We start from the raw sequence: 27,475 nt of genomic DNA, 5'->3' as shown, positions 1-27,475 counted from the left end.
GTTTGCTTCCTGGACCGGGTCCAATCTCGGTGGCAATAACAAAAACAAACGTTGTGATTCGGTGAGTTGTCGACCTTCGAGCTCGACTGAAAACAAAGACGAAATTATATTGAATAATTCGTCCCACATTCGCTTTGTTCATTGTATAACGAATAATTGTTTCATCTTGCATTAAATTGCAATAATACGATTTTTTTTCTGAAGTAAATGGAATTATTATTAATAATTTCATAGATTATTTTATTGTATTTAATCTAAAAATAATTCATTGCTCATTTTTCATTAAACATCACTGATTATTTTATTTACTAGAATCATTTGGTTTCCAAATTGCTCGAAATGGATCATCTTAATATAAATAAACATTGAATAGAACTGAGACTTGATTACGATATACTCTGAATTTTATACTAATTGCAATATTTGTAATTATATGTTTCGTAGCTTTGAATAATGAAGAAATCGCGCAAATAATGGTGATTCATACTTTATATGTTAACCGTCTTATACCTGTATTTTCAATCGTTCTTTGATCCTTGCCTCATAGTGTGAACTAACTCTAATACTATGAAATTCTATATAAATCTCATTCATTTCACTACCAAAATATCTAATCAATATATTTATTAAAAAATGTGTAATTAAAATATGTTTAGTTAACTTAATAATCAACATAAGGTATTACTAAATACATGGAAAGTAAGATAAATATTGAGACGAAATATGAAAAAGAAAATTTAACACCTTAAAACCAGTACATTAACTTTTTATTAAAATAATTACAAATTTTAATTAGAATTACATTATTTTAGGAAAATTTATACGGTTTTGAATATTAAACATGTATAAAACACATAAATGTATAATAATTACAACATTATGTCATACTTGTTTGAAAATGTAGCTGAGAAGAAAAAAACTTAATATAGTTCACATAACATGAATAATACATTTAAATCTCAAGTGTGTACAAGAAACATGTTGTAATATTTATAAAACTGTTATTAACATTTACATCTGGTACTAGACTTATGTAATTAATGTTATTTAAAATAACACTTCGAGTAGTTTTATATGTTAAGTTTGTTTTTTGTAGTTTACGCAATTATCCTATTCATACTTTCCTCACGTTCGGAAATCTGCGTTTCCAATTTATTCCAAACATGTCTTTCTAGATACACACTTTATCAATGACAGACTATAGTAAAAAAAGCATACAAAATGTTTTCAAAAATATAAACAAATAAAATACTTTATTCAAAATTTTAATTGACTGAATCACGAACATTCTCAAGTCAATTTATGAACGATTTATTCAATTTTATTTAAACAATCCTTTCATAATATCAAACATATACAAAATGAATATTAATATTTGTTTATTTTTTTCTTTTGAAGTATGAACTGGATAACTTAAAACTGGAATAATTAACATGTCTAAATCTCCCCAAAATATCTATTAAGTTCCAATTGAAATCATGACTCACAAAAAATTATGACGTATTTCAGATGACTCAATAATACCAAAATAAGATAGAATGGAAGAAGATATCCATTGTTGTTTACAGGTTTCAATTTATTTATGTTACTTATATTGTTTATTTCAATAGAAAAATGCATATTATGATAAATAATGAGCAATGGAAAACAACGACTATTTATAAACATATTATTATTGCATTCGTCTAGAGATAAACCCTGTCTCTTTCTCTCTCCATGTGCAGATTACATAGAGATAATAGCTTCATAAATGCATTAATTTCTGTTTGTAAATAAAGGAAATCGTATGATGAAATGTTGCAGTAAAATTTGATGATACAACACAATGCATGATAATTAATGAACGTACAAATAAGCGAATTTATAATATCCACATGTACGTTTTGGAAATGTTGACGACGTTGCAGAAATATTCACGTTGTATTGAACGTGCATATGCAGTTTGCTGATATTCAAATTCCAAAGATTGAATTTTTCGCGTGCGTTTCTAAATAGAAACGCAGAATATAACGTATGCAAAATGAATATAGTTTATGCTAAATGCTGTGAAATTTTTATGTGATTATTTAAACCACATTTTAATAATAGATATACATATATAAATGAAAAGATACAAATTATATTTATTTATGTCAATATATAATTATGAAATATAAATAAGTCTACGTTTATTGAATATATATCGTCAATTTTTAAGATTTTGAGTTGTTAGAGATGAAATTAATCATTCTTTTGATCTACTTTGAAATTTCTGTCTGGTTATCAAATGTTTATGTTATTTGTAATTCTATTATGTGTTTCTTATGGAATATATTTAATTATCACATTATTTTTTAATGTTAGCCCACATTAGAACAAATAAAAATTAGTAAATAAATAATTTAAAAGTATCTTACATTAATATAAATTCCACTAATTAAATGTTACATAAAATAGTTTATTCTGGACAGAAAGATTTTGGTTAATAGCATTTAGTTTGAAATGGACCAATTTTCAAAATAAATAGGAAATTCCATGATAGCAGCGCTTCAAGATGTTTATATTTACATTTGGCACATAACCAAATCAAGTTTAATACTGTAGAATAAATATAATACTTTACTAGGATATTTATATCATGTAAATCCGTATGTTATTTTTCTTAATATAAGACCTCGTTTATCTCTTTGAATGTGTTCCTAGACAAGAAGCGCTAAACAATAGCATCAAACCAAGTTATGTTAACATATAGTAAAGAGGTAAATTTAAAGCCTTTTTAGGCTTCGAGGCAGACAAGTATACTTATATCGAATCAGCTCTAATTGAGAAATCGCTAAACGAGGACTTACTATTCGGGTATAGTCCCGTATATATTTGCGGTTATAATAAATATTGATGCAATATAATTTAAATTAATAAATATTGAGATATGCATTAAAAGATTTGAGAAATACTCCATGTCATTATCAATTAATTAATTAATGCATATTTAATTCAGTGACATAATCAATTAGATAAGTAATTTAAATGAAGAAAATTAAGATCATAAAAAAATAATTTGACAAATATATTTCTTTCATAATTAAGTTATAATATTTTCTTAAGGACGGAAAGACTGCATTGAATACCAGTTTGTATGTATGTGTATAATAAATTTTGTTGATTATTTATTTTATCAAATTTGTATTAACGTTACACACCTTGCGAAAGTTGAGCAAATCTTATTGAATTTTTGATTTGTACACTTAGCCAACTATAAATGTATACGATACAAATACAGTAATACCTCGTTTACCGCTGCAGATGCGTTGCTGAAGATAAAACGCTAAACGAAAAAGCGTTAAAGGAGGTCATTTTAACACATAGCAAATTGCATTATAATATGTTTTATATAATACAAACATTTGTACATAGAAATATTAAGTTTCCTTTATGACGAAGGTTCTGGCTTTTCTGATATTTTTATTTTTTTGGAGATAAAATCGTCTAGTCTTTTGTCACTTTCTCTTTCTTTCATTAAGCAAATGTTGGCAGCAAAACTCCTCTTACTACTACTACTACTTTTGCACTCTTGTCAAAATTTGGATCATTTGCTACAATTTCATCAACGTTTTCGGTTATCGTTTCTAAACTTTTTCTAAAAAAAATCTGTTCTTTGGTTCATCCTATTCAGAATCACTATTTTTGCGTTCTTCCATTCCTTGTTCTGAAGGTCGTTGTTGGTAAAGCTCTCACTAGAAACCTGCAGTAACTCCTTAATACCCTGCTCATCTACATCTCAAAGATTCTGGACATAATCGTGTTCGGGAATAATCGTATTATATAATACGAATCAATGAAATGCCGCGATAATTTGAATCTGGGTACATTTTGAGGTTTTTTTTTAAGGTTTCCAGCGTTGTATAATTTTATTACTTTTAATAAAAAAAAATGCTTTAATAATAAAAATTACTAATACAAGTTATTAAAGTTTTACATAAAAATTGTATGAGCGGAAATCATTTCTTTTCCAGAATACATTAAATATTATTATTAATTTTCTTCTTAATATCTATATATTTTTACTTATATAAGAATTAATTCACTTTGATTGGACATTTTCATCAGGTTTTAATTCCCATCCGTTTTGTAATTGCTTCAATAATAATAGTAATTAAATTAATCCTGTCAAGTCTGTCTGTGTGATGGATTGAAACGTACATCCGTTGAGTACTGTATATATTTTAATATAAATATGATGAAAATATATATGGTTAAGCTAACGATAAAGTAATTTATTCATTATGGAAACAATAATTTTACTTGCATTTGTTGACAATATAAATTTTAAATGTGAATACTTCAATACAAATAATCTCAAATAATAAATTGATTAATTTAAAATACAGAATAATAACAGCAAATATATACTTAATTAAATCTTGAATGTTTAATTAATTACTATATTTATAAATGTAGCTGTTTTGACAATTTTTGTTTAATGTTTTTTTTTTAATTTAATTAAATTTATTCTGTAATATTATAGTTTTTGTTTTGCAACGTTATTGGTTTTCTCAAAGATACTAGAAATATAGTGTAGTGAAAAATTAAACAAAAACACAATATCTATTTCTACAAGTAATCATTTCTACAAACAACATTAAGAAAACAATTATCAAACATTTTTAAATTAAAATTATTTTACTTATTTTGTTTCTTACAAAAAATATAGAAAAAAACAGATATTTTAATTAAATTTGTATATTTGTAAGAAAATAAATTAAGTTTCCATATGTTATTTTTGTAATTATCGTCATTGAAATGGAAATTTAAAATAATTTTAAATTAAAATTTGTAATTACTTTTTTTTTTAAATAAAGATGAGTTTTTGCTACGGTTAATTAAATTATTCATATTTTGGTCATGTAAGAAGGTCAAATGCTCGTATAAAATATAAGTTAGCCTTGTAAGAGACGTTTAAAAATGCGCCATTGATGAATCTAAAATTGAGGTCGTTCATACGATTTTAAATTGTGGATGAAATTTTAAGATTCTGTGTTTATCTGACGACACGTGTTGTTTGTTTACAAATTTTATATTATTATTTTCTGGTGCATGGCTTATCTGTTTATAACATAAGCCTATGTTGATTCTTAAATAAATACTTATATTAGGTCCATCAAGAAGTTTAATCGTTTTATTTTGAATTGATTATTGACTTATTAATTTAAAAACTAAGATTATATAACTACAATTTGTTTGTATGATTTGTACAAAATATTTGTACATCTTCAATTTATTTATTTTTTTTTATCTTATGTATTAGTTATTACATATAACAATATATTATATAACAGCAAATGAAGATTACTCATTTTTTTAATGGTTTTCAAAAAACTTGAAAGGACGAAAAAATAATTTATCATAGGAGCAAAATGTAAAATCAAAGGGAAGTAAAAATATCTGTATTATAAATAGAAATATACATTCACTCTTAAACACATTATTATGATTATAGAAACTTCAATTCGAAAGAAAAATAGTAGAATTTATATTTGATGTTTTCTTTTCATCTTTTACTCTATCAGGAGTTCTTAACTGTTTGTATCCATTATCTTATGACAATTTATATTATGTACTTTTTTAAGCACAATAATAGTTATTAATATTTTTTTCTCCTTGTAATTAATAGGCAAATATTACAACAGAAAGGATCCGCTGTTGACGCAACGTTGGCTGCATTATTCTGTAATGGTTTGGTGAACATGCAGAGTATGGGCTTAGGAGGCGGCTTTCTGATGACTATCTACAAGAAGGATGCACGCAAGGCTTACACTCTAAATGCACGTGAAACGGCACCATTAGCTGCGACCCCAAACATGTTCCAAAACAAACCGAAAGCAGCAAGAAAAGGTAAAAAAATTGTATTCTATTATTAAGAATTCATTATACATTATAATACTTGAACCCTAAAGGACCACTTTCCATTGGAGTACCTGGAGAATTGAAAGGCTATTGGGAAGCTCACCAAAAGTTCGGAAAACTCGACTGGAAAACGATCATCCAACCGACAATAGATTTGTGCGACAAAGGATACAAACTGACAATCCCTCAACACAAAACTGCAGAAAAAATCAATTTCACCACTCCGACTTACAAGAAATGGTTTTACAATGACGATGGTAATCTGAAGAAGGTTGGAGAAACGGTGAAACCGGAAGTATTGTGCAACACGCTGAGGATAATTGCGGAAAAAGGAGCGGAGGATTTCTATACAGGATCACTATCTAAAATGATATTGGACGATTTGAAGAAGGCAAACTCTATAATAACGGCAGAGGACTTGAAAAACTACAGGTGAATAGTTTGCTTTTTATATTCCTACTTTAAATAATAATTAATGTTATTTCAGTCCGGTTTGGGCAGACCCAATTTCCGTTACTTTGAACAATGGTGATCAGCTATACTCCACTCCTCCACCCGGTTCCGGTATTTTGTTGGCCTTTATATTGAAAATCCTCGATGGATTTAATTTCACTCGGCAAAGTATTGATGGCGTTGAAAATACAGTTCAAACATATCATAGAATGATCGAAGCATTTAAATACGCGTATGCCAAGAGAACTGAACTGGGAGATACTAAATTTATTAATATCGATAATGTACATATACCAAAATTATATTGTTAGTAAATTATTTTCATAGGTGTTTTTTTTAGTTGATCAACAAATTGGCTTCGCCTCAATACGCTGAAGAAATCCGATTGAAAATTAGAGACAATCAAACATTTACAGATCCTGCTCATTACGGTGCTGTCTTCTACGATGATTCTGGTGATAATGGTACAGCTCATATATCTGTACTGGACGAATACGGTGATGCTGTTTCTGTTACTAGTACCATCAATTTATAGTAAGTTATTCCACGACTTTCATAGCAAGAAATTTTAATAAATTAATTATTTTTTCAGTTTTGGATCGGAAGTAATCTCCGAAAGCACAGGTATCACCTTCAACAGCGTGATGGATGATTTTTCAACACCCGGATTCAAGAACTATTTTGGTTTACCAGGATCCCCAAATAATGCAATTGCACCAGGAAAAAGGCCTTTGTCATCGATGAGTCCGAGCGTAATGACTGACAAAAACGGTGATGTGATTTTGGTAGTCGGAGCATCTGGAGGAACACAAATCACAACTGGCATAGCTCAAGTATTCAAAATCAATACTTTTATCATTCAAAAATATAACCATTCCTTTTTAGGTTATTATGAGAATACTATGGTTTGGACAAAATATTAAAGAAGCTGTAGATTCACCAAGAATCCATCATCAAGTATACCCGATGCAACTTGGTTATGAATACGGAACTCTTCAGGTAATATAATGATTTTCTAATTAAAGCTTATAACTAATACATTTGATTTTAGCAAATCATTGATGGTTTGGAGAAGCTCGGACATAATACCACTCGCCTTACATCGTACTCTGTTATATGTGGTCTGTTCAAGAAGAACGACACCATCTTTGCCAATGCCGATCATCGAAAAGGCGGCGACGTTTACGGTTATTAACAAAACAAATATTTTATCGAAGAATGCAAGTAAAATGCTTGAAATGTACAATAATGTTAAAGTTTCCGCATATTGTGATATTTCTAACTTAGGTATTAAACTCATTGTGTCGCAATAACATTTTTATTTAAATAAATATTTAAGTAATGGATTTATCTTTGCTGCTGCCGATGCTTAAACTGTGCGATGAATGATGAAAGCTCGCAATACTTCCAATTGACTTACTGACGACTGAACTGTATGACTGGAGGAGTTCCTTCTTACCTTTTTTACCTTTCTTCTTGCGTTTCTTCTTAACTTTAGGACCATACGTGCAGCGACTATCTCCTGATGGAACCAATTCCACTACACGCGGTTCAGCATTAATCATAGTCAAATAGTCCACATCTGGTATAGGTATTATCAAAAGCTTAGCTACCTGTTTACTGTGTTCGTTTTTAGGAAGATTAATTTTAACTACAGATCTGAAAACCAAAATAATTAAAACTATTATTTTCTCTTACAAAAAAAAATCCAACCTTGGTATATAATAAGGAGCGCAATACGAGGTTCTCGAATAAGAATCAATGATAATGCCATCTATCAAAATTACATCTTCGATTATATCCGTTACTAGAAAATGTTCATAAGCATTGAAATCTGGCATTATACTTCTTTCCAATTTAGTTTGTATTTCTCGTAAAGTGTTGAACTCGTAAACGGGCGTGTTTTTTAACAATTTTTCAGCAATTCTCATAACTGCATGTTTCCACATACTACTCTCCAATCTAAAAATAAAGTACGGATTATTTCAAATTTCAAATATTTATAAGCATTTCAGTACCCATAAGCCAAATTAGAATTTTGTTTTATTGCTTCCATGATGTATTTTATATTGATAAAATAAGCTTTAACATTAGATACAGCCACTATGCGACAATCGTAAGGTCTTCCAGTAAGCAAGTTAATTTCTCCAATTGTATTTCCAGGTAATATATGAAAGTTTGAACTATCTTCTAGAATAGTTGATCGCAGACACTCAACAACTGGTATATATCCATATTCTTTGTTTTTCTTTAAAATTTCCTCAGTAGGTTCATAAATTATGTTTAAAACCCCTAGAAACAATGTTGTTCACATTAATACAGCAAAAATATCAATTATAAAAACGTATCAGTGAATATTAAGATATACACTGATATGATAAAATATGATAAAAAAAACATACCTGTGAGAAGTATAAGTATGCCATCCAAATAATCACCGACTTTGCAAAACTCATACCCGCTTTCAAAGACTCTTACCGAAGATCTGATAAAAAGATACTCGGCAGTATTAGCATCATCCATGCGCATCCAAGGAACACTCAGAAATATGATTTTTGCCAAAGGTAGTTTCACTCTTTTTACAGATTTTATAAGTGTTTCCTTGCTTTTTATTGACTGCATCAACTGCGAGTACTCGATGTCATCAACGAAACCAGATGCTTTCAAATTGAGCAGACCCTCAGTCATAACAAATCGACAGGAAGTGATCATCTGCTTGGTCTTTATAGTAACAGGAATCCATGGATAACTAATTTGTATTTTCATCATTAATTGCCCAAGGTCATCTCTGTCTTGAACAAATTTACGTAGATAGTATTCTCTAGTATCAGATGAATCAATAACTCTATTCATAACCATGATCATTTCGTCTATGCTTTCCTTTAAAGCCTAAAGAATACAGTATTAAAATAAAAAAGCAGTAATAATGCATCCTTATTACCCTTGCAATTTCATATCCACAGAGAAATTTGATCTCTAACCTTCCTTCTAGTGCAATCAGAATCTTAGGAAATTGGTTACTGAATAACCTTAACACTCTAACCAATCTCTGATAACGTATACTCCGTATTATTACATATTTTGATGGCGTCGGTTTATTATAATATTCCCAGATCAAGATGATTTCTGTTATGCACAGAATCATAGTAATAAAATCCAAAATATGCCACAAAGACCTAAAATATATTTATAATATATTTTACATCTTTAAATAAAGTATATTTACCGTAGGTAAGTGCGAACTCCATCTTTGAACAAATAAACCCAAGAATATGCCATAATTGTTAGCACAAATTCAACTATATAAATTAGCACTGCTATGTGATAAGCCAAAAATAAGTAATAATATACTTTCTCCCTTTGAAAATTGTAATGATCCCGAAAGTAATTTAAAATTAACGGTATTGTAACAGCAACATTAATTGTGTAAATCAAAATTGTAAACATTTTGTTCATGATGATTTTATAGCAAATTCTCCTATATCGTTTTCTGGGCATCAAAACATTGGCCCTTTGAAAGCTGAAGAACTTGTTATAAATGCGTTGAATGAAATCCAAATATTTCTGAAACATATTTTTTTAAATAAATTAGATAACTAATAAGCAATCACCATACATTCTTGGCGAAAAAGTCTTTTAACTTTGCAATATCAACAGTCTCAAAATTATCATCGTTCAGAAGATGGTCGAATTTCTTTAAAATCATCTGCAATGATTCCCTTGAGACCATTCCAATTTCGTGTTGACGCACAACAATTGTTTTCATGTAATTCCAAATTTGCTTCTTAGTCTCCCTGCAATATATGTTAATAATAAATATATTGAGATATGATTAAATAACCTTTTCAAATCCATCATTTTCTTATTGCTGAGTGTTAGACTAATGATTTTGGAGCAAAAGGGGCACTTTGTTGAAGTGGTCAACTTGTTCTTGTTCGAAACCTCAATGTCGTTGGTATCATAAGGTTGTATAATCGTTGTCATTTCTCGTACATAAGTCCAATTAACATCTGCCATATATCTAACAAACTCAATGATATAAAATGATATCAATTATATTCTGTTTATATTTACCTATCCATCTTCATAAGGTAGATGTATCGATCTCTTGTAGAAGTGATGTGTTTTATAATTGTGTCCATATTTGCGATTTTCGATTGAGAAATTGATTGAGAACAAATTACTTTGATGTAGACAGCAATGCCTGGTCCATTTACAGCTACAGATCCAAGTAGGTTGAACAGGACGTAAGGCATTAAAGAGTTTGTAACGCGATGAGTGAAAGTATCGTTTATCAACATCAATGTCATTATTAAAGTAGTTGTACTCATGATACTTGACCATGAAAGAATTAAAATGGTGTTGTAGCTGAAGCCAAAGCCTATTTTCCTTAAAATCGGATACATTATTGTGAGAACAACGAATCGGCAAATTAGAATGGAAATAAAATTAAAGAACATCAAATGTATTATAGAAAATATATTTGTTGTAATTACTAAACTGATTTGTAAAACGCAAATGTTGTATACAATAACATCAGAGAGTATGAAAAGGTTGTCGAAAATGATATGAAAATGTTCATTATTTATTTTAGAGAATCTATTTCTATCAATTAAAATAACAAAAACCATTGTGGTAACGGCAATAAAAGGTGAAAGACAAATGAAATTAGCAACGTAATATGTAATAATAGTCATTGAAATAATGATACCTGTAGAACCTTTTAAATCAATGTTCATATATGTTAAAGGAAATGTGGCGAGTTTTCCGCAGATGCAACCTAATATAAAACCACCGAAGATCATAAGAAATACTACGAAAGCGACTTCTGAGAGAGAATGGTCATAAAACTTATATATCAATTGCAATACCTGAAACCAGGTCAAGATCCAGGTATTCGTCAATACAGATTCACCCTCTAACAAGTAATGAAAGTATTTGTATTTTTCCATTCCTCGAAAGATTTGAGAGATAAAATGCGGTTGAGTTGTGCAAAATACGAATCCTTGCAGTAATGCATCGAGAGTATCGGCTTTCAATGAATTCTTTACTACCTTCATGATAAATCCATGCATCACTCCTATCAATAAAGCACTGAGCGATATCAACCACATCTGCGGCAATATCTTCAAAATCTTCCTTCTGTCAATACTAAACGCTGTTCTAACTGCAAACAGCGGAAAATAAAACCCCATAAGTAGTGGACCAGCACCATAATAATACGAGTCGAATCTCATGAAGTATGATAGGTACTCCAAATTTTGAAAAAGGAGTGCACATATTATGGTGAACACAAAGCAGGGGCATTGCAATGGAATACGGAATCGCGTGTAGACCGCAATTATCTTGCATGTGGGTATTGCAATTGTTAAACTTAATAACGTGACTGCAAATGCAGCTGGCCAAATATCAAACGTCTTTTTCCCATAAAAGATCACTTCTAATTCGGATTCACTATTGTCATTCATTTTAAACTTTAACACATTTAAATCACTACAAGTTTTAATTCAGCGACATCACATTTGTTTATGATTATTTTTTTTATTATTATTTTGTTCCTAATTGCCAACTAGATTTAATTTTTGATAATATATATGTTATATATAATTGAAGATAATTAATTATTTGAATAAATTTATTGTTTAAGATAATACTTTTAGTTTGTCGATTTTCTTTCAAAAGAGTTGATCGATTATAAAATAGATTCAATCAAACAGAAAGACTTCGGTTGATAACCATTTGCTATGGACCAATATATTTTGTAAATGTATATAATTTATAATCACTTATATAAAAGTGTTAATCATAAATATTGTTTTCTTCTTGTAACATTTTTTTTTTATAAATTGTAGTTATTCAACTAAATTTTTAATAGAATTTGTATTATTTAAGTATCAACTAGATTTTATTTTTGAAAATACACAACTTACATGTAATTAAAAAGAAAATAGTATAAACATTATTTAATATCAGTAACTTTTGTTTCATCAACATTATCATCCGCGGGGAATGCTTCTGTATCTGCTAGAATTTTTAATTTATCCACCAACTGTTTTCTCTTTCTTTCTTCAACTACAAACATTAAACAAATTAGATAATTTATATTATTAAATTAACTTTACCTTACTGTTAGCGGAGCTTATACGGAAAGACATTTTAACATCATCTAAGATTTCAAACTTAACGTTACTCGATTGGTATAAACTTTCATCCTAAAAGCAACATAAAGATAATTATAGTCTTGTAATTTAACTTTAGTATGTGCAGCATTTACGGATTCCTTGGTAAGCATACGAGAATCTTTATGGATTCTTCTCTTGCTCTTCTTTTTCTTCTTAGGCTGATCTTGTGAAGCATGCAGTAAACAACTGCTCGATACCACGGAAACCTAAAACAATTTACTGGTCACTTATGCAATAAATTCTAAGTAAATAGTTATAACCAATTCTGCAATTTCCTCTTCGTATTCCATTATCTCGTATTCCTTAGCATCGCCCATAGGTATAATTAACAATCTTGTCTCCACGGGTTCTTCCAATGTCAAATAACTGCTTCTAGGCAATATCAATTTTTGAATTGTTCTTTAAATAAAATTAAAAATGATATTTTACAATGATATTAATTTTAAATGTAACCTGGGAATTAGCATTGGAGCTACGAACAAGTCGCCGCTATTATAATCCGAAGCAACCCCTTCTAATAATATGATATCATCCATCATTTCTGTTATAATAAACATTTTGTAGCAACGCAAATTAGGCATGAAAGCTCTTTCCAATTTAAACTTGATTTGTTCTTGTGTAAAAGATTGATACAAAGGGATATCCATAAGAACTGCTACAGCCAAATTAATTGTAGTGCACTTCCACATTCGCGCTTCCAATCTAATATGATATCATTTACGTTACAAATTCACTGTTACCATATAAAAAATACCCTTTTACTGGATCACTATTAATCTTCATTGCTTCTTTGATCACCTCTGATGTAAGTAAATAAGCTTGACTTGGTGAATCAGTTACTATTGTGCAATCGTAAGGTCTACCAGTCAAAACGCTCAGTTCTCCAATACTATTTCCCGACATTATATTATCATCCAATTTGGTATCAAATTTCAATGTAGACAAATAATCAATAATTGGTATTTTTCCGAAGTCATGAGATTTTTCTAAAGTTTGATCTTTTGGTGTGTATTTCAATCGTAATAAACCTGTAATAACTGAATAAATATAAAAAAAGGTATTTTGTAATTTATTACTCACCTGTAACTACTATGTAAACTCCTGCAGAAAAGTTACCATCTTTACAAACAATTTCACCAACATCCCAAGATACCGTTTGAACATGATTATACAAAAATTCGATAATTTCAGCGTCTTCGGCCATCCATGGAACTTCATTGAAAATGACTTTAGGTGGACTAGGCTGAACAAATTTCATGTTTCTCAAAACTTTCTGTTTTTCGAAGATTTCCTTGTAAATTAAAGCGTACTCTATATTATCAACGAAACCAGAAAACTTTAGTTCATTTAGAGCCTCTTCCATGGCATTCAGAGTTGTCCGGATAGCTTGTTTAGTTTTCACAGTGATTGCAATCCAAGGTCGTTCCTTCTGAACTTGTTCCATCTCTTTGATCAAAGTATGTTTCTCATCGTGTACTTGTTTCAAAAGAATATCACGAATCAAACGTACTTCAATTAATTGCGATATTATATCTATAATTTCATCGCAGCAGTTAACAACAGCCTAAAATTAAAAAAAATAATAAATTTGTAATTATTAAGTAAATTTTATGTACAGTTGCCAAATCGTATCCAAAGCAAATTTTTGAATCAATCTGATATTCAACTCCTTGTAACATTTTTGGAGACATGCTTCGTAGCAGATAGAAGAATCTAAGACTTCTAATTACCCTAAAATATCTCAGGCCATAGAAATAATAGCGACGTTGTCTTTCTGCGATATAATTGTACAAATAGAAGATGCAGTAGGCTAATTCAAATACCAGGAGGACAAAGTCAAAAATGTTCCAATAAGATCTAAAATATGAATTAAAATGTAAGGTTTATATTCAAAATTGGTTTTATAATGTACTTGAAATATTTTCTAAGGCCATCGCGTAATCCTAAATGAGATAATCCAAATACTTTTATCAAGAAATCATTTAAGAAGAAAACCCAAATAAAAAGTATTATAATAAATTTCCATGGTGTTTGTGGAAATGTAGGTACAACGAAAATCCATACGATGCTCCCAATAATACCAATATATATAAAGAAATCATACAAATTGTGCATCATTAAATAGAAGCAAAGCTTTTTGAACATGCTTTTTGGAGGTTTATAAAATCGATCACTGTTTACTCTTAGAAGCAATCCGTGTACGAAGACTAAGAATCTCTGTAAACGTAAATTATACAAATATTGGTGTATAATTATAATAAAAATATGTTACGTTCTGCCGCAAAAATCCTCTAAGCTCCAATGAATTGCTTTTAGGATTTGATTCAATCATAATTTCTAGCGAATTTGCCAACACTTGTAAACAATTCTTATTGATTGTTCCTTTCTCGTATTGCTTGATGACAGACACTTTCTTTGCTTTCAAAATTTTAACTTGCGCATCTCTGAAAGAAAATGTTTTTAGTTATTAGTTAATAATTAATTATATTTAATATACTTAAGCATTTCTTCCATTTCTTTTTCTGATATTTCCAGAGGAACTTCTTTAAGACAGTCGGGACAAATCATGTTACGAGAATTCCACATGAACTCGTCATCCTCATCCACATCATCAGTTACTTTTAGCTTGTAAGGATGCTTCATGATCGTTTCTAACCTAACCAACGACCAATTTGCGTCTGATAGGTACCTATTCAATTTCAATATGTTTATGATGCAAATTCTTTTTTCCATAATAAATTTCATGCAATTGTTCATGTTAGTTCGACGCGCCGTCGAAAGCTCGGATAATCCAATAAGTTTTAGGGTCATCTTCATGGATGTACTGTTTATACACAGCGAAAGAAAAGTAAACACCATTACTTCCAATATAAATTCTTGTGCCATAACATTGGTATGTTCATCGGTGAGTAACAGCAAAATAAGCAGAAGATTCATATTTCCTTTCACGCCGCTCCATCCCAGAACCATCAAACATCTTAAGTTGACATCGTAAGACAATCGGTTTAACAACAATCCAAGTAAAAGAAACGAGAAAAATCTTGTAATGTTTGCAGCAAAATACGTGATAATTGTACCATACACTTCACGGATATCAAAAATTTTACTAATATGCACCACGATCTCAGTCGTACAATTCATGATAATCGCAATTTCGATGATGTAATTAAGAGTTCCCCAAAAACTAAATATACAACAATCCACTTCTGAAGAGAATCTGTGCTTTTCAACAGCAATGAAACAAACAACACAGACCACAGCCAAAATACCAGAGAATGACAGAACGAAAACGCAAAGGTAATACGTGAGAAAGGTCATACCAATTGAAACGCTCAAAGCACCAAGTGGTTCGTTGTATAACCAACACATTAAAACTGCAGTACATTTACCCATTATAACTCCTACTATTATGCCACCAATAATATATCTCATAGATATGATGAGAAAATGGTACCATTGGGATATAATACCTTCGTTGTATCCCGTGCACAAATCAAAGCATATAGTAACAGGTATAAATGTGAGGATGGTCTCGGATTCAAGCATAGTTCCTAAATACTTATATTTAGCCAATTCTTTAAACATATTAATAATGTAATTCGGTTGGACTGGAACTGTGATTATTCCAGATAGAATTCCCATCGTTGCAGTCCATTTAGGGTGTAAAATATCTCGTACTATATATCCAAGTATGATAGCGTTTATGAGAAAACCGGCTGTGGAAATTATTACCGTTTGCGGTAGGCAACGTATGAATATGTAAAAATCCATTCTGTATATTCTAGAGACTATGAATACTGGGAGAAAAATTGAAATAAAGTATTCTGGGTGAATTCCGGATATTCCAGAGTAATTGTCACTAAACACTGGCAGAGAAAGTAAGATAGCAGTAAAGATGACAGCAATGAAAATATGGAAAACGTTTGGTGCTAATGGTAGAGTGAATTTTTTAATCATCATACGCACTGGAATACTTAGAAGAAGGAAAATCGGGATTACGAATACCGGATAAAGTGGAGGATTGTTCTTAACTTTGGGCATATCGTTGTCATCTGTTTGAAGAGAACAATGATTTGAAGTTACTTAATACATTATATTAGAGTTTACTCACCGTTAGCATCCATTGTTATTTAGTGAAAACTTATCACGATTTTTTTTAATTATATATCTAATATGACAAACCTGTCTTGCTTATCTGTTTTTTTAATAGAGATCATAGCATTGATGATTTTATTTCTTTCATCAAATTCAATCCTTCAAAATTTGAAATATATACATCAATTCTAATAATAATAATATTTATTGCAATAAACATAATACAAATTTAAGAAAATAACATAATAAAAATAAAACTAAATTGAATTGCTACAAAGGGCTACTGATCATAGGTCTTTTTGCCCGGGAAATAATAATATAATGTACAAAAGATCATAAAGAACACCAAAATTCTAACAGTACTTCTTAAGTTGCCGATATGTTCTCGTATATAGTAAGAGTAGGAAAGCTGATTAGAGACTCACCTCCGTCTTTTAACATGCAAACGGTCTGGAGCAAAACTCTGCCAATGCGTTTCAAAATAGGTGTAATATTAGTATGTTCATACAGCAGTTCGTTGGGAGTTTTATGTATTGGATTGTTCTTGTGTGTAAGCTTGGTCATATCTATTTTCGGTAGGTAACATATAAATTAAGGCAAAATCGATGAATCATTTTATATATAAATGTTTGGGTTGTAACGTTCAATCCCTGACCACCGATTGTTAGCGCCCTAAAATTATAATTTGTGTAATATGTTTGTAAAACAATGAAATAATCTAATTAAATCCAGACTTCATTTGTATTTACATTTTATAACATTGAAATTAAAGAAATACATAACTAAATAGAATAAAAATAAATTATTACAATCAGTTGCTTGTTTTTTTCTGCTTTGTGGAATCTTTACTAGATTTGTTTGCTGATGGGCCAGCTTGAATCTTATCTTCGTCGGATAAATTTTGTAGAGTTTGCAATTTGTCTATCAATTGTTCACTAACTACTGTATTCTTTGAAGCTTAAATGAAATATTGTATATTTAAGTAACTTAAAAAAAACGCGTAAACTTACAAACAGGAACTTGTAATAATTGAACATCATCCAACACCTCAAACTTGTTATCACTTTCGTTGAATATAGTTAGATCCTACAAAATATTGTATATTATATTTTTTCAACTACAACTAATAATAATATTACAGATTCTTTAGTAAACATGCGAGATTCCTTTTCCATTTTTCGTTTCAACTTCTTCTTTTTGGCATTATGATCCAGGACCGAATGCAAAAGGCATTTACTGGACGCAATTGATACCTAAAACATATATGTTTGTTTATTATTTTCAAATAAAAACTGCCAATATTTTAAGTAACCAATTCAGCAACTTCTTCTTCAAACTCCATTATTTCATATGCTTTAGCATCTCCCATTGGTATTATTAATAATCTGGTATCAATTTTTTCCTCAATTTCTAAATAACTACTCTGAGGAAGAATTAATTTTTGTATGGTCCTAAAATGAAATAATTCTTTATATCTTGATTTGATTTAGTTTTTCGTTCTTTTTACCTGGGTATTACCATTGGAGCAACGAATAATTCTCCACTGTTGTAATCTGATGCAATACCTTCTAACAATATGATGTCATCCATCATTTCAGTAACTACAAACATTTTGTAGCAACGTAGGTTCGGCGCGAACGATTTTTCCAATTTGAATTTAATCTGTTCTTGAGTGAAAGATTGATATAAAGGAATATCCATTAATAATGCCACAGCTAAATTAATTGTAGAGCATTTCCATATTCGTGTTTCCAATCTAAACAAATTTAATTATTTATTAACAATTTGTTAATCTATACAAATTTACCCTCTAACTGGATTACTATTCAATCTCATAGCTTCTTTCATTACTTCAGTAGTAAGTAAGTAAGCCTGACTCGGAGAATCGGTAATTATGTTACAATCATAGGGTCTACCAGTAAGAACACTTAATTCACCAATACTATTACCAGACATAATATTATCATCTAATTTTGTATCGAACTTCAATGTTGATAAATAATCCACGACTGGTATTTTTCCAAACTCACGAAGATTCTCTAACGTTTGTTCCTTCGGTTTATATTTCAAACGCAACAAACCTAGTTGAATTTTACATATCCAATAATTTACTTATTTTTATCTAGAATACTTACCTGTAACTACAATATAAATTCCGCTCGAGAAGGATCCATCTTTGCAAACCACCTCTCCAGCATCCCAGGAAACGGTTTGAACATGTTTATATAAGAAATCAATGATTTCTTCATCCTCCGCCATCCACGGTACTTCATTAAAGATAACTTTAGGTGGACTAGGTTGAACGAATTTCATATTTCGTAGAAACTTCTGCTTTTCAAATATTTCTTTGAAAATCAATGTGTACTCAATATTATCAACGAAACCGGACATCTTCAAGTCGTTAAGTGATTCTTCCATTGCATTTAAAGTTGTTCTGATGGCTTGTTTAGTTTTAACAGTTATCGCAATCCAAGGTCGCTCTTTCTGTACTTGTTCCATCTCTTTAATCAAAATATGCTTTTCATCACGTACTTGTTTCAAAAGTATATCACGAATTACACGGATTTCAATCAACTGCGATATTATGTCTGTTATTTCGTCGCAGCTATTGACAATTGCCTAAAAGTCTTAATGTTATATTGATATTAAATAAGTATCTAAATTCGTACAGTAGCTAAATCATAACCGAAGCAAATTTTTGTATCTATTTTGTACTCAATTACTTGCAACATTTTTCGAGATAAACTACGTAGTAAATAAATTATTTTGAAAATTCTAAAAGTTCTAATATATTTCATTGGTTTATAATAATATATTATCCTGCCTCCTCTAATATACATGTAAAGTGTGCAATCGAGGTAAACAAATTCCTCGGTTAACATTACGAAGTCGAAAACATTCCAATATGATCTAAAATTATTTTAATAACTTTCGCTTTTTATATATTTAAAAACTATACTTAAAATATTTCTTCACGCCATCGCAAAGTCCAAGACGAGACAATCCGTATATTTTGATTAGGAAATCAATGACAAAGAACAACCACATTGTATAAAGCTGGAACATTTTCCATGTATATAGAGGATGTGTCCGAATTAGAATTATCATCACTGTACATATAATTATTATCAAATAATTAACAAAATCATATCCCTTGTGCATCATCAAGTAAAAGCATAGTCTTCTGAAAGTGCATTTTGGTGGTTTAATTAGACGATCACTATTTACTTTCATTAGCAAACCATGAATAAAAACTAGAAATGTCTAAAATTTAAAGTAGTACAAAAGTAAATAAATATAGTAAATAAATTTTAAACTTACATCTTGTCTTAAATATGCTCTAAGCTCTAATGAATTACTCTTCGGATTTGATTCGATCATAACTTCTAAAGCGTTTGCTAACACTTGTAGACAATTTTTATTTATTGTTCCTTTCTCGTATTGTTTTATTACGGAAACCTTTTTCGCCTTCAAAATCTTAACCTGCGCATCCCTAAAATTTAAGATACAATATTTTTAAGTGAATACTGTTCAAGAGCAAATATTAAATACTTCAGCATTTCTTCCATCTCCTTGTCTGATATTTCCAAAGGAACTTCTTTCAAACAGTCGGGGCAAATCATATTACGTGAATTCCACATAAATTCATCGTCCTCGTCATCATCAACATCATCGCTCACCTTCAATTTGTATGGATGTTTCATGACTGTTTCTAATCTAACCAATGACCAGTTGGCATCAGATAGATAACGATTCAACTTCAAAATATTGATGATGCAAAGTCGTTTTTCCATAATAAATCGCATACAGTTATTCATATTTGTGCGACGAGCAGTGGATAGTTCGGATAAACCAATTAGTTTCAAGGTCATTCTCATTGAAGTACTATTTATACCCAATGAAAGAAAGGTATAAATCATCACTTCTAATATAAATTCTTGTGCCATGTTAAATGTATATTCATCCTCAAGCAAAAGCAGAATGAGTAACAGATTCACGTTACCTTTTACTCCGCTCCATCCCAAAACCATCAAACATCGCAAATTAACGTCATACGCAAGTCTATTCAAAATTAAGCCCATCAGAAGGAACACAAAAAATCTGGTGATATTAGCAGCAAAATACGTGATAATTGTACCGTATATCTCGCGAATATCGAATATCCTACTGATATGTATAATTATTTCAGTTGTACAATTCATTAGAATTATTATTTCAACAACATAATTCAAAGTACCCCAGAAACTGAACAAACATCCATCTACTTCTAATGAAAACCTATGCTTCTCGACAGCTATAAAACATACAACACAAATAATAGCCAAAATGCCAGAAAATGCAAAGATGAAAACGCAAAGGTAATATGTAAGGAAGGTCATACCGATAGATACACTCAATGCTCCAAGTGGTTCATTATATAACCAACACATCAATAATGCAGTTATTTTCCCCATTATAAGACCTGCAATTATTCCACCTATCAAATATCGCATAGTTATTAAAAGGAAATGATACCATTTGGAAATAATTCCTTCGTTGTAACCAGTACTTAAATCGAAACTTATAATAACTGGAATAAATGTGAGAATTGTTTCCGATTCAAGCATCGTTCCTAAATACTTATATTTAGCCAATTCTTTGAACATATTTATTATGTAATTCGGCTGAACCGGTACCGCGATTATACCAGCGATTATGCCCATAGTTGAATTCCACTTAGGATGCAAAATATCGCGAATAATGTAACCAAGTATAATGGCATTCAGGAGAAAACCGAAAGTCGATATAATAATAGTCTGTGGAAGACAACGAACAAATATGTAAAAATCCATTCTGTAGATACGTGAAAATATAAAAACCGGAAGGAATATGGAAAGAAAGTAGTCTGGGTGAATTCCGGATATGCCGGAATAACTATCATGTAACGCACTGAAGCTACACAAAATTGCGGTGAAAATAGCAGCAAGAATAACATGGAAAACGTTTGGAGCAAGTGGCAGCGAGAATCTTTTGATGAGCATTCGAACTGGAATGCTGAGCATCAGAAAAATGGGAATCACGAAAATCGGATACAACGGTGGATTATTCTTCACCTTCGGCATTCCATCATCTAATATTTAAACGAAATCCATCAGCGCGAATTGTATATTTATATAAAGAACTTACCATTCAAATCCATTTTTTTTTTAATATATTAAATCAACTAAATATCGAAATATGTCAATCACAAATTTGTAGTCAATAGAAATCAAGGCAATAATGATTAAAGGTTTATTACATTAAAATATACAAAAAAAAATGAATACAATACTTAATTACAGGAATGTTAACCCTGAACAGAAGCTGGTTTAGAAAACGTGTACTGTGTGCACAGTCTCTCAAACTCCATTTCCTTGGTTTGCAAATCTTTGAGGTAGGGATGTTCACTGTGAGACTCTTTCAACTGGGACAGATAACGATTTGAAACCTAGAATAAAATTATATTTACTAAAAAAAAAAGAATTGGCAGAATTAAATACCTCAGCTTCCTTTCCTGTGCAATGTGCCAAAACAATCATGTTAATAAGAGTATCTGGGTAATTGGGATCTTTATCTAAAGCCTCATGCAGAGCAACAGAAGCTTCTTCATATTTTCCTTGTGAAATAAAAGTTACAGCTTGTCCATTAAGTAGCATAGGTGTAGAACCATATTTATCAACCATCTCTTGGTAAATATAAAAGGCCTCCTGAGTTTTTTCACCTCCCTTCAATAAAAACAGTTAATTAAGTTAAAACAACATTTATGAAATATACTAACAATTGCAACATTGCACCAGGCTTGTGCTAGTTGAGTTAAAGTAGCATCATCATCCTTCTCCAACATCTCCTTCAACTTCTTCTTAGCAAGATCAAGTCTATTAATCTTCAGCAATATATCTAATATCAATGCCATCGCCTCCAAAGATTCACTGGTGTGCAAAACTCTGTATGCAGCTTCATAGTTCTTTTCATTCATGTAAATTGTTGCAGCAACAATAATAAGAGTGTCATTATCAACACTGACATTGCCAGACATCATTTGATCCAAATCTGCAATGATTGCATCTCTTCTGTTCTTCTGATGGAGATATTCAGCAAGCATTTTCAATGGTTGAATTTTCTCATGAGATGAAGGCTTGATTTCATCAAGAATTACGAGGAACTTCTTTTGGGCCATGTAAGCCCTGTAGGTAAAGATGTCTCTTTCGACAGCCACTTCTGGAGTGGACACCTAATAAATGTGATGAATAAGTAATGATGCTTCGACAATTTTATGGTACACATACCTTGCGCAATTTCTGAGCTTCGTTCAAACATTGCTGGTAATTTCCAATATAGAAAAAGTTCTTAATTTCGAACAATTCATCAACGTCCTGTTGCTGACGTGCCATTTTGACAGATTAATCACAACAACTGACATTTTTCAACAACTCGAAGTTTTAATAAGTAATGCCAACATTGAAACATTCAGTGATATATGCAACCAAAGAAACAATAATTTCGTATTTAAAAGTAAGATTTATTTGATATATTCCCTTTTACAAAGTTATTTTAGGATACTACGATTCCTAGGAGGAGTATCCAATAACGGCACAGCCAATACTGAATCTAATGACTCTACAGATTCCACCATATCAAGTGATTTGGACTTATTCTTCTTGATGATTGCAACATGATTGAGTGTTGCTTTAAACATAGTTAGATGGTCACAAATTCCATGAAGCTTCTTCAGCAGTTTCTCCAATTCCTCATTAAATGATTCATATTTTTCTTTACTGGCTGTAACTTCACTGGCATCAATTGGTTTTATTTGGAAGAATTTCCTTTCCATCAATAGTATAAAACTTTCCAAAATGTTAAACAAATTCAATTGGTTTGCATATGGATTTATAAGGTGAGATATTTCTTGTGGAATTTTATATTCACCAGGTTTATACTCCAACAAATTTTCTTTACACAGTAAAGAATTCAGCAACTTTTGAGCTTGAACAAAATTATCCCTAACATCATTCACTTCATTCACTTTCTTCTTGATGCCTTCTAATTTTAAGTCTATCTCATCTATATCAATGTCTGTATTGCTCTCTTTTAAATCTCTTACTTCATTCCTTAATGCAGGCAATGATTTATTAAATCCTTGAAGTTGGTTCTTCATACTTTCAGCTTTTTCTTTATAAGAAGCAAACACTAAGTTAAATTCACTTTTAATTTGATCACATTCTTCATGTATCTTTGTATGTATGATTCCCAAATGGCTTATATTCCTTTTATTCATTATTTTTGATTTTGTTGGCTTAATCATTGTCAACATTACATCTTGTTTAGCCTCTTTTAGATGTTCATACAGAACAAGTTGTGAAATTTTCAACATGAACTTAACAAATTTATAACCCCCTGGTGAAATTAAGTGTGAAGTCAGCACTGTCGGGATATTAGCATTCTCATAAATGCTATTCAGCTCATTTGAATATTTCATAACTTCATTGCGGAATTGATTTTCAGATCTTATATCCAAGGGAGGCCATGATGGTAACTTCTGTTTCATCACATTGGGATTTAGTATGTGCAGCAAATAATATATCACCTGATGGAAACCAGCCTTGTTATTCTTCGTAAACATATCCTTCTTAAAAACATGATCAAATTCCTTTGAAGTTTGATACATTAATGTCAACAAATAAATGTTATTGTACAGTTCCTCATGGATCTTGTTCTCCTTATCTTTAATTGTTTTTGTTTTGAATAAACTCACATTGCAAGCCATTCTTAACACCACTGAACACTTTTTCTGTTATTATCACTAACTGTTTAAAACTTTGGGACTTTTTCTCCTTAATGTTGTCAGTATAACTGAGTATAACTAGCAATTACTAACAATTCGGCCGTTAGGGTTAAATGGTTTTGAACTCAACTACTTGTAACAAGCAACTTCATAAACTACTACTGAGATGGCGCGAATTATATTATATTTAAGGTTACTATTATCTGCAAATTATCACATTCTTTAATTTAGTTTATATCAGTTCAATCAAATATATTATAAGGTATGGTTAAATTGTTACAGTTACGAATTTTGTGGTTTAGGCAATATATATGATTACTTATTTCAAATTAAATTAAAGTTAAGTTTAGTGACCTTGACCTTCAAATCTGATTGCTGTATATTTTCGTATAAGATTACGTTTCAACCAAGACATTGTAGATATAATAGACATATAACAAATCCTAATATATACAAAAAAAATTGCAAACGATAAAATATATAAAGGACTTTGTACTTAATCCGTGTTACTGTATATGTACAATGTTTTGAAGTGATGTTTCTGATTTTTGTTCTTTTAGGTCTTACATTTCACAGTTTAAACAACGTACACATCATAGATGATAAGTATTTGATAAACCCGGCAGTTATCGTAATATTGGTACATTGTTTACATTCGATTAAAAGTAACGTAAGCCGTGTCGATTAGATAATGTCCACAAGCGATTAAGTTATTTTGTAATGAAATGATTTTTTTTTGTGACACTGAATGGAAGCAACAAAAAGTATTTATTTGCATTAATTTGTATACTTGGAAAATTGTCGAACGAATTCAAAAAATAAACATTTACTTTTTTCTTAAATTATCACAGTATTTGTATACATTCATTTTGCGTGTTTCTTGATGATAGATTCAACTTCCAAGACGTCCTCTTTCGAGCCCAAGAAGATGGGGCAACGCTGATGGATGTTTTCGGGTACGACGTCGAGGATCGGAATTTGTCCATCGATTGCCAAGCCACCAGCTTGTGTAACAAGATAGGCCATAGGGATGCATTCGTACAGCAACCTCAGCTGAAAACGTAACAGTTGAAATAAGTGTGTTTCATTTAATTGTTTAACGCAATACCTTTCCTTTTGGAGAGGCGGATGTAGCTGGGTATAGGAAAATACCGCCGTATTTGATGGTCCTGTGGACGTCGGCTACCATGGATCCGACGTATCTAGCGCCGTATGGTTTTCCTCTAGCAGGATCTTTCTTAGACTCGACATACTCCTTGATTGCATCATCCCAGATGTATTGGTATCCCTCGTTGATGGAGTAAATCTTTCCTCTGGATGGGATTTTCATGTCCTTTTCGGTGAGGACGAATTCACCGATGGAAGGGTCCAACATGAATCCGTTCACTCCGTTTCCGGTGGACAAGACCATCATGGTTGCGCTTCCGTAGAGAGCGTAGCCGGCTGCGACGACCTTGCTGCCAGGTTGAAGGGCATCCTTCAAGCTAGGCGGGCTATCGTCTTCCTTCTTGAAAATGGAGAAGATCGAGCCGATCGATACGAGACAATCGATGTTGGATGAGCCGTCGAGGGGATCGAAGCAAACAATGTACTTCCCTTGCTTATCAGTTTCCACCTGATTGGATTACTATTAATTCAAAGCGTTCTCGTCGTACCACAGGAAACTTACTTGGATAACGTTATCGTTCTCCTCAGAAACCATGAGGGCCGTCGTATAGGACGACTTCAGCATGTTAATAAATAAATCATTGGCGAGGACGTCCAATTTCTTGACCTCTTCACCCTGGACATTGGTTTCGCCGACGGTTCCGAACCTGCCGATCAACACAATTTTAGTCAAGTCGTTATTTGAATTGACATTCCCGTTAACTCACAATTTTGTAATTCCAGCCTTCCTTACGGCGCAGCTCACCACCTTGACGGCAGTTTGGATGGAGTTCAAAAGTTGGGTCAGATCTCCGGTGGCGTTTGGGCATTTCTTCTGCTCACCCAGAACAAATCTGGTGAGAGTAATGCAATCGGAATCGAACGGGTGACCCTGCGAAGCCATTTCGATAACTGCCGTTCACTGCAGTTGTCTATACTTGACTGCCAGCTGTTTAGAAAGTTCTAACGCGAGTAGTATAGATATCGCGCTCTTATACACGATACGTCATCAAGGACAAGAGAAATGCTGTTATCTTGGCGTATCTTATGTATTAAAATTGCTCTTGACTTTTAACGATTGTATTTTTAGTGAGCGTGTAAGATCCACGCTCTGTAGTTATCTGTACTCGCGCACATATTTGTATATTGAAGTTTACAATCTAGGTGTCGTGTGCATTCACTCTGTGAAGAATACCAAAATTGAAGCACTTATTTAAATTTTAATATATCTGTTCTAAATTTAGTTTGAACGTTATGTAATTGGTGTTTGTTACATTTTTTAAGTAACATCCATTAATTAATATTCTGAAATATAAATAAACACCTATTGAACTGAATTAAAAAAATATATTACTGATGATTATTATGTTTAAAAAGCTATCTAATTGAATTGGAATTTCTCAAATTGATTCAGTATTCTCCTATACTCAATAGTACATTTTATTTTATTCACTATTAAAATTGGAGCTGCTGTCTAGTCTAGACATAAAAATTTAATGTATGTTTTGTAAAAAAAATCCAATACTTTTTTATTAACATTTTTTTAAATTATCTGAATAAATAGATACTTATATGAAAGACCTCGGTCGTTAGCCCTTTTGCCAGCCTATTAATATATATTTTTTTATTGTATGTTAAAATTTATTTATGTATAAATTGTACTTTTTTTCTTCTTCTTATGTATAGATGTTTATAATATAGAACATATTTTAGTCTATAATATTAATGTAGGTGGTGTTAATATACAAATAAAATTAAAGAATATATGTTAATGAATCCAACAAAATAAACAACTAAAAGAAGATTTATAAACATACAGAATTAATATACTAATAATAAGTAAAAAGAGCTAAGTATAAATAACCAACAATACTAAAAGAATCTTAAAATGAAACTTTCTTTATACAAAGTAAAG

General features: G+C 30.9%; 6 protein-coding genes across 8 annotated transcripts in view; 1 reads left to right on the top strand and 5 right to left on the bottom strand.

The window, feature by feature from the left end:
* LOC108558369 (gamma-glutamyltranspeptidase 1-like) overlaps positions 1–7,649 on the top strand; it is a 45,392-nt gene extending 37,743 nt beyond the window's left edge. For all 3 annotated transcript variants that reach the window (XM_017915265.1, XM_017915266.1, XM_017915264.1), the window contains 7 exons: positions 5,651–5,871; positions 5,934–6,315; positions 6,371–6,620; positions 6,677–6,870; positions 6,929–7,169; positions 7,222–7,335; positions 7,388–7,649. In XM_017915265.1, the coding sequence (XP_017770754.1) occupies positions 5,651–5,871; positions 5,934–6,315; positions 6,371–6,620; positions 6,677–6,870; positions 6,929–7,169; positions 7,222–7,335; positions 7,388–7,531 (1,546 nt within the window). In that variant the 3' untranslated portion in view covers positions 7,532–7,649. The remainder of the gene's footprint in view (positions 1–5,650; positions 5,872–5,933; positions 6,316–6,370; positions 6,621–6,676; positions 6,871–6,928; positions 7,170–7,221; positions 7,336–7,387) is intronic.
* A 21-nt stretch (positions 7,650–7,670) lies between these two features.
* On the bottom strand, positions 7,671–10,667 carry LOC108558365. The gene is made up of 8 exons (XM_017915260.1): positions 10,411–10,667; positions 10,178–10,357; positions 9,953–10,130; positions 9,748–9,900; positions 8,739–9,225; positions 8,355–8,628; positions 8,050–8,298; positions 7,671–7,995 (listed from the first exon to the last, which is right to left on the bottom strand). Exons 1-8 carry the CDS (start codon positions 10,665–10,667, stop codon positions 7,671–7,673), a joined length of 2,103 nt encoding a protein of 700 aa, XP_017770749.1.
* Positions 10,668–12,369: 1,702 nt separating this feature from the next.
* LOC108558364 (sodium/hydrogen exchanger 10-like) lies at positions 12,370–17,177 on the bottom strand. Its single transcript, XM_017915259.1, has 10 exons — positions 17,039–17,177; positions 15,016–16,093; positions 14,791–14,962; positions 13,599–14,082; positions 13,273–13,546; positions 12,972–13,220; positions 12,779–12,917; positions 12,611–12,724; positions 12,459–12,548; positions 12,370–12,408 (listed from the first exon to the last, which is right to left on the bottom strand). Exons 1-10 carry the CDS (start codon positions 17,175–17,177, stop codon positions 12,370–12,372), a joined length of 2,778 nt encoding a protein of 925 aa, XP_017770748.1.
* A 4,693-nt stretch (positions 17,178–21,870) lies between these two features.
* On the bottom strand, positions 21,871–23,041 carry LOC108558367 (coatomer subunit epsilon). Its single transcript, XM_017915262.1, has 4 exons — positions 22,919–23,041; positions 22,411–22,863; positions 22,133–22,357; positions 21,871–22,080 (listed from the first exon to the last, which is right to left on the bottom strand). The coding sequence occupies exons 1-4, from the start codon at positions 23,021–23,023 to the stop codon at positions 21,940–21,942; spliced, it is 924 nt and encodes a 307-aa protein (XP_017770751.1). The 5' UTR covers positions 23,024–23,041; the 3' UTR covers positions 21,871–21,939.
* An 89-nt stretch (positions 23,042–23,130) lies between these two features.
* Positions 23,131–24,426, bottom strand: LOC108558368. Its single transcript, XM_017915263.1, has one exon. The coding sequence runs from the start codon at positions 24,394–24,396 to the stop codon at positions 23,179–23,181; it is 1,218 nt and encodes a 405-aa protein (XP_017770752.1). The 5' UTR covers positions 24,397–24,426; the 3' UTR covers positions 23,131–23,178.
* A 786-nt stretch (positions 24,427–25,212) lies between these two features.
* On the bottom strand, positions 25,213–26,684 carry LOC108558366 (fructose-1,6-bisphosphatase 1). The gene is made up of 4 exons (XM_017915261.1): positions 26,289–26,684; positions 26,084–26,228; positions 25,523–26,029; positions 25,213–25,467 (listed from the first exon to the last, which is right to left on the bottom strand). The coding sequence occupies exons 1-4, from the start codon at positions 26,462–26,464 to the stop codon at positions 25,279–25,281; spliced, it is 1,017 nt and encodes a 338-aa protein (XP_017770750.1). The 5' UTR covers positions 26,465–26,684; the 3' UTR covers positions 25,213–25,278.
* Between the last annotated feature and the right edge of the window lie 791 nt (positions 26,685–27,475).

This window comes from Nicrophorus vespilloides, unplaced genomic scaffold, assembly GCF_001412225.1.
Source record: "Nicrophorus vespilloides isolate i.1.1-1 unplaced genomic scaffold, Nicve_v1.0, whole genome shotgun sequence".
Taxonomy (NCBI): Eukaryota; Metazoa; Arthropoda; class Insecta; order Coleoptera; family Silphidae; genus Nicrophorus; species Nicrophorus vespilloides.
This window is presented reverse-complemented; position numbering and strand designations above follow the sequence as displayed.

Bases quoted from the DNA above. Each gene is read 5' to 3' on its own strand.
- LOC108558366 (XM_017915261.1), bottom strand. From the start codon at position 26,464: ATGGCTTCGCAGGGTCACCCGTTCGATTCCGATTGCATTACTCTCACC. The intron at 26,030-26,083 runs GTAAGTTTCCTG...TAATCCAATCAG, and splicing joins AGAACGATAACGTTATCCAA to GTGGAAACTGATAAGCAAGG. The intron at 25,468-25,522 runs GTATTGCGTTAA...TTACGTTTTCAG, and splicing joins CCGCCTCTCCAAAAGGAAAG to CTGAGGTTGCTGTACGAATG.
- LOC108558367 (XM_017915262.1), bottom strand. From the start codon at position 23,023: ATGGCACGTCAGCAACAGGACGTTGATGAATTGTTCGAAATTAAGAAC. The intron at 22,358-22,410 runs GTTAGTATATTT...TTTTTATTGAAG, and splicing joins CCTGGTGCAATGTTGCAATT to GGAGGTGAAAAAACTCAGGA. The intron at 22,081-22,132 runs GTATTTAATTCT...ATTTTATTCTAG, and splicing joins GCACAGGAAAGGAAGCTGAG to GTTTCAAATCGTTATCTGTC.
- LOC108558368 (XM_017915263.1), bottom strand. From the start codon at position 24,396: ATGGCTTGCAATGTGAGTTTATTCAAAACAAAAACAATTAAAGATAAG.
- LOC108558365 (XM_017915260.1), bottom strand. From the start codon at position 10,667: ATGAGTACAACTACTTTAATAATGACATTGATGTTGATAAACGATACT. The intron at 10,131-10,177 runs GTTATTTAATCA...CATATATTGCAG, and splicing joins AAAATGATGGATTTGAAAAG to GGAGACTAAGAAGCAAATTT. The intron at 9,226-9,747 runs GTTACAATACCG...TGTATTCTTTAG, and splicing joins TTTACACAATTAATGTTGCT to GCTTTAAAGGAAAGCATAGA.
- LOC108558364 (XM_017915259.1), bottom strand. From the start codon at position 17,177: ATGACCAAGCTTACACACAAGAACAATCCAATACATAAAACTCCCAAC. The intron at 14,083-14,790 runs GTAACATATTTT...TTTTAATTTTAG, and splicing joins GAGGATTTTTGCGGCAGAAC to GCTGTTGTTAACTGCTGCGA. The intron at 12,549-12,610 runs GTAAATGCTGCA...TGTTGCTTTTAG, and splicing joins GTATGCTTACCAAGGAATCC to GATGAAAGTTTATACCAATC.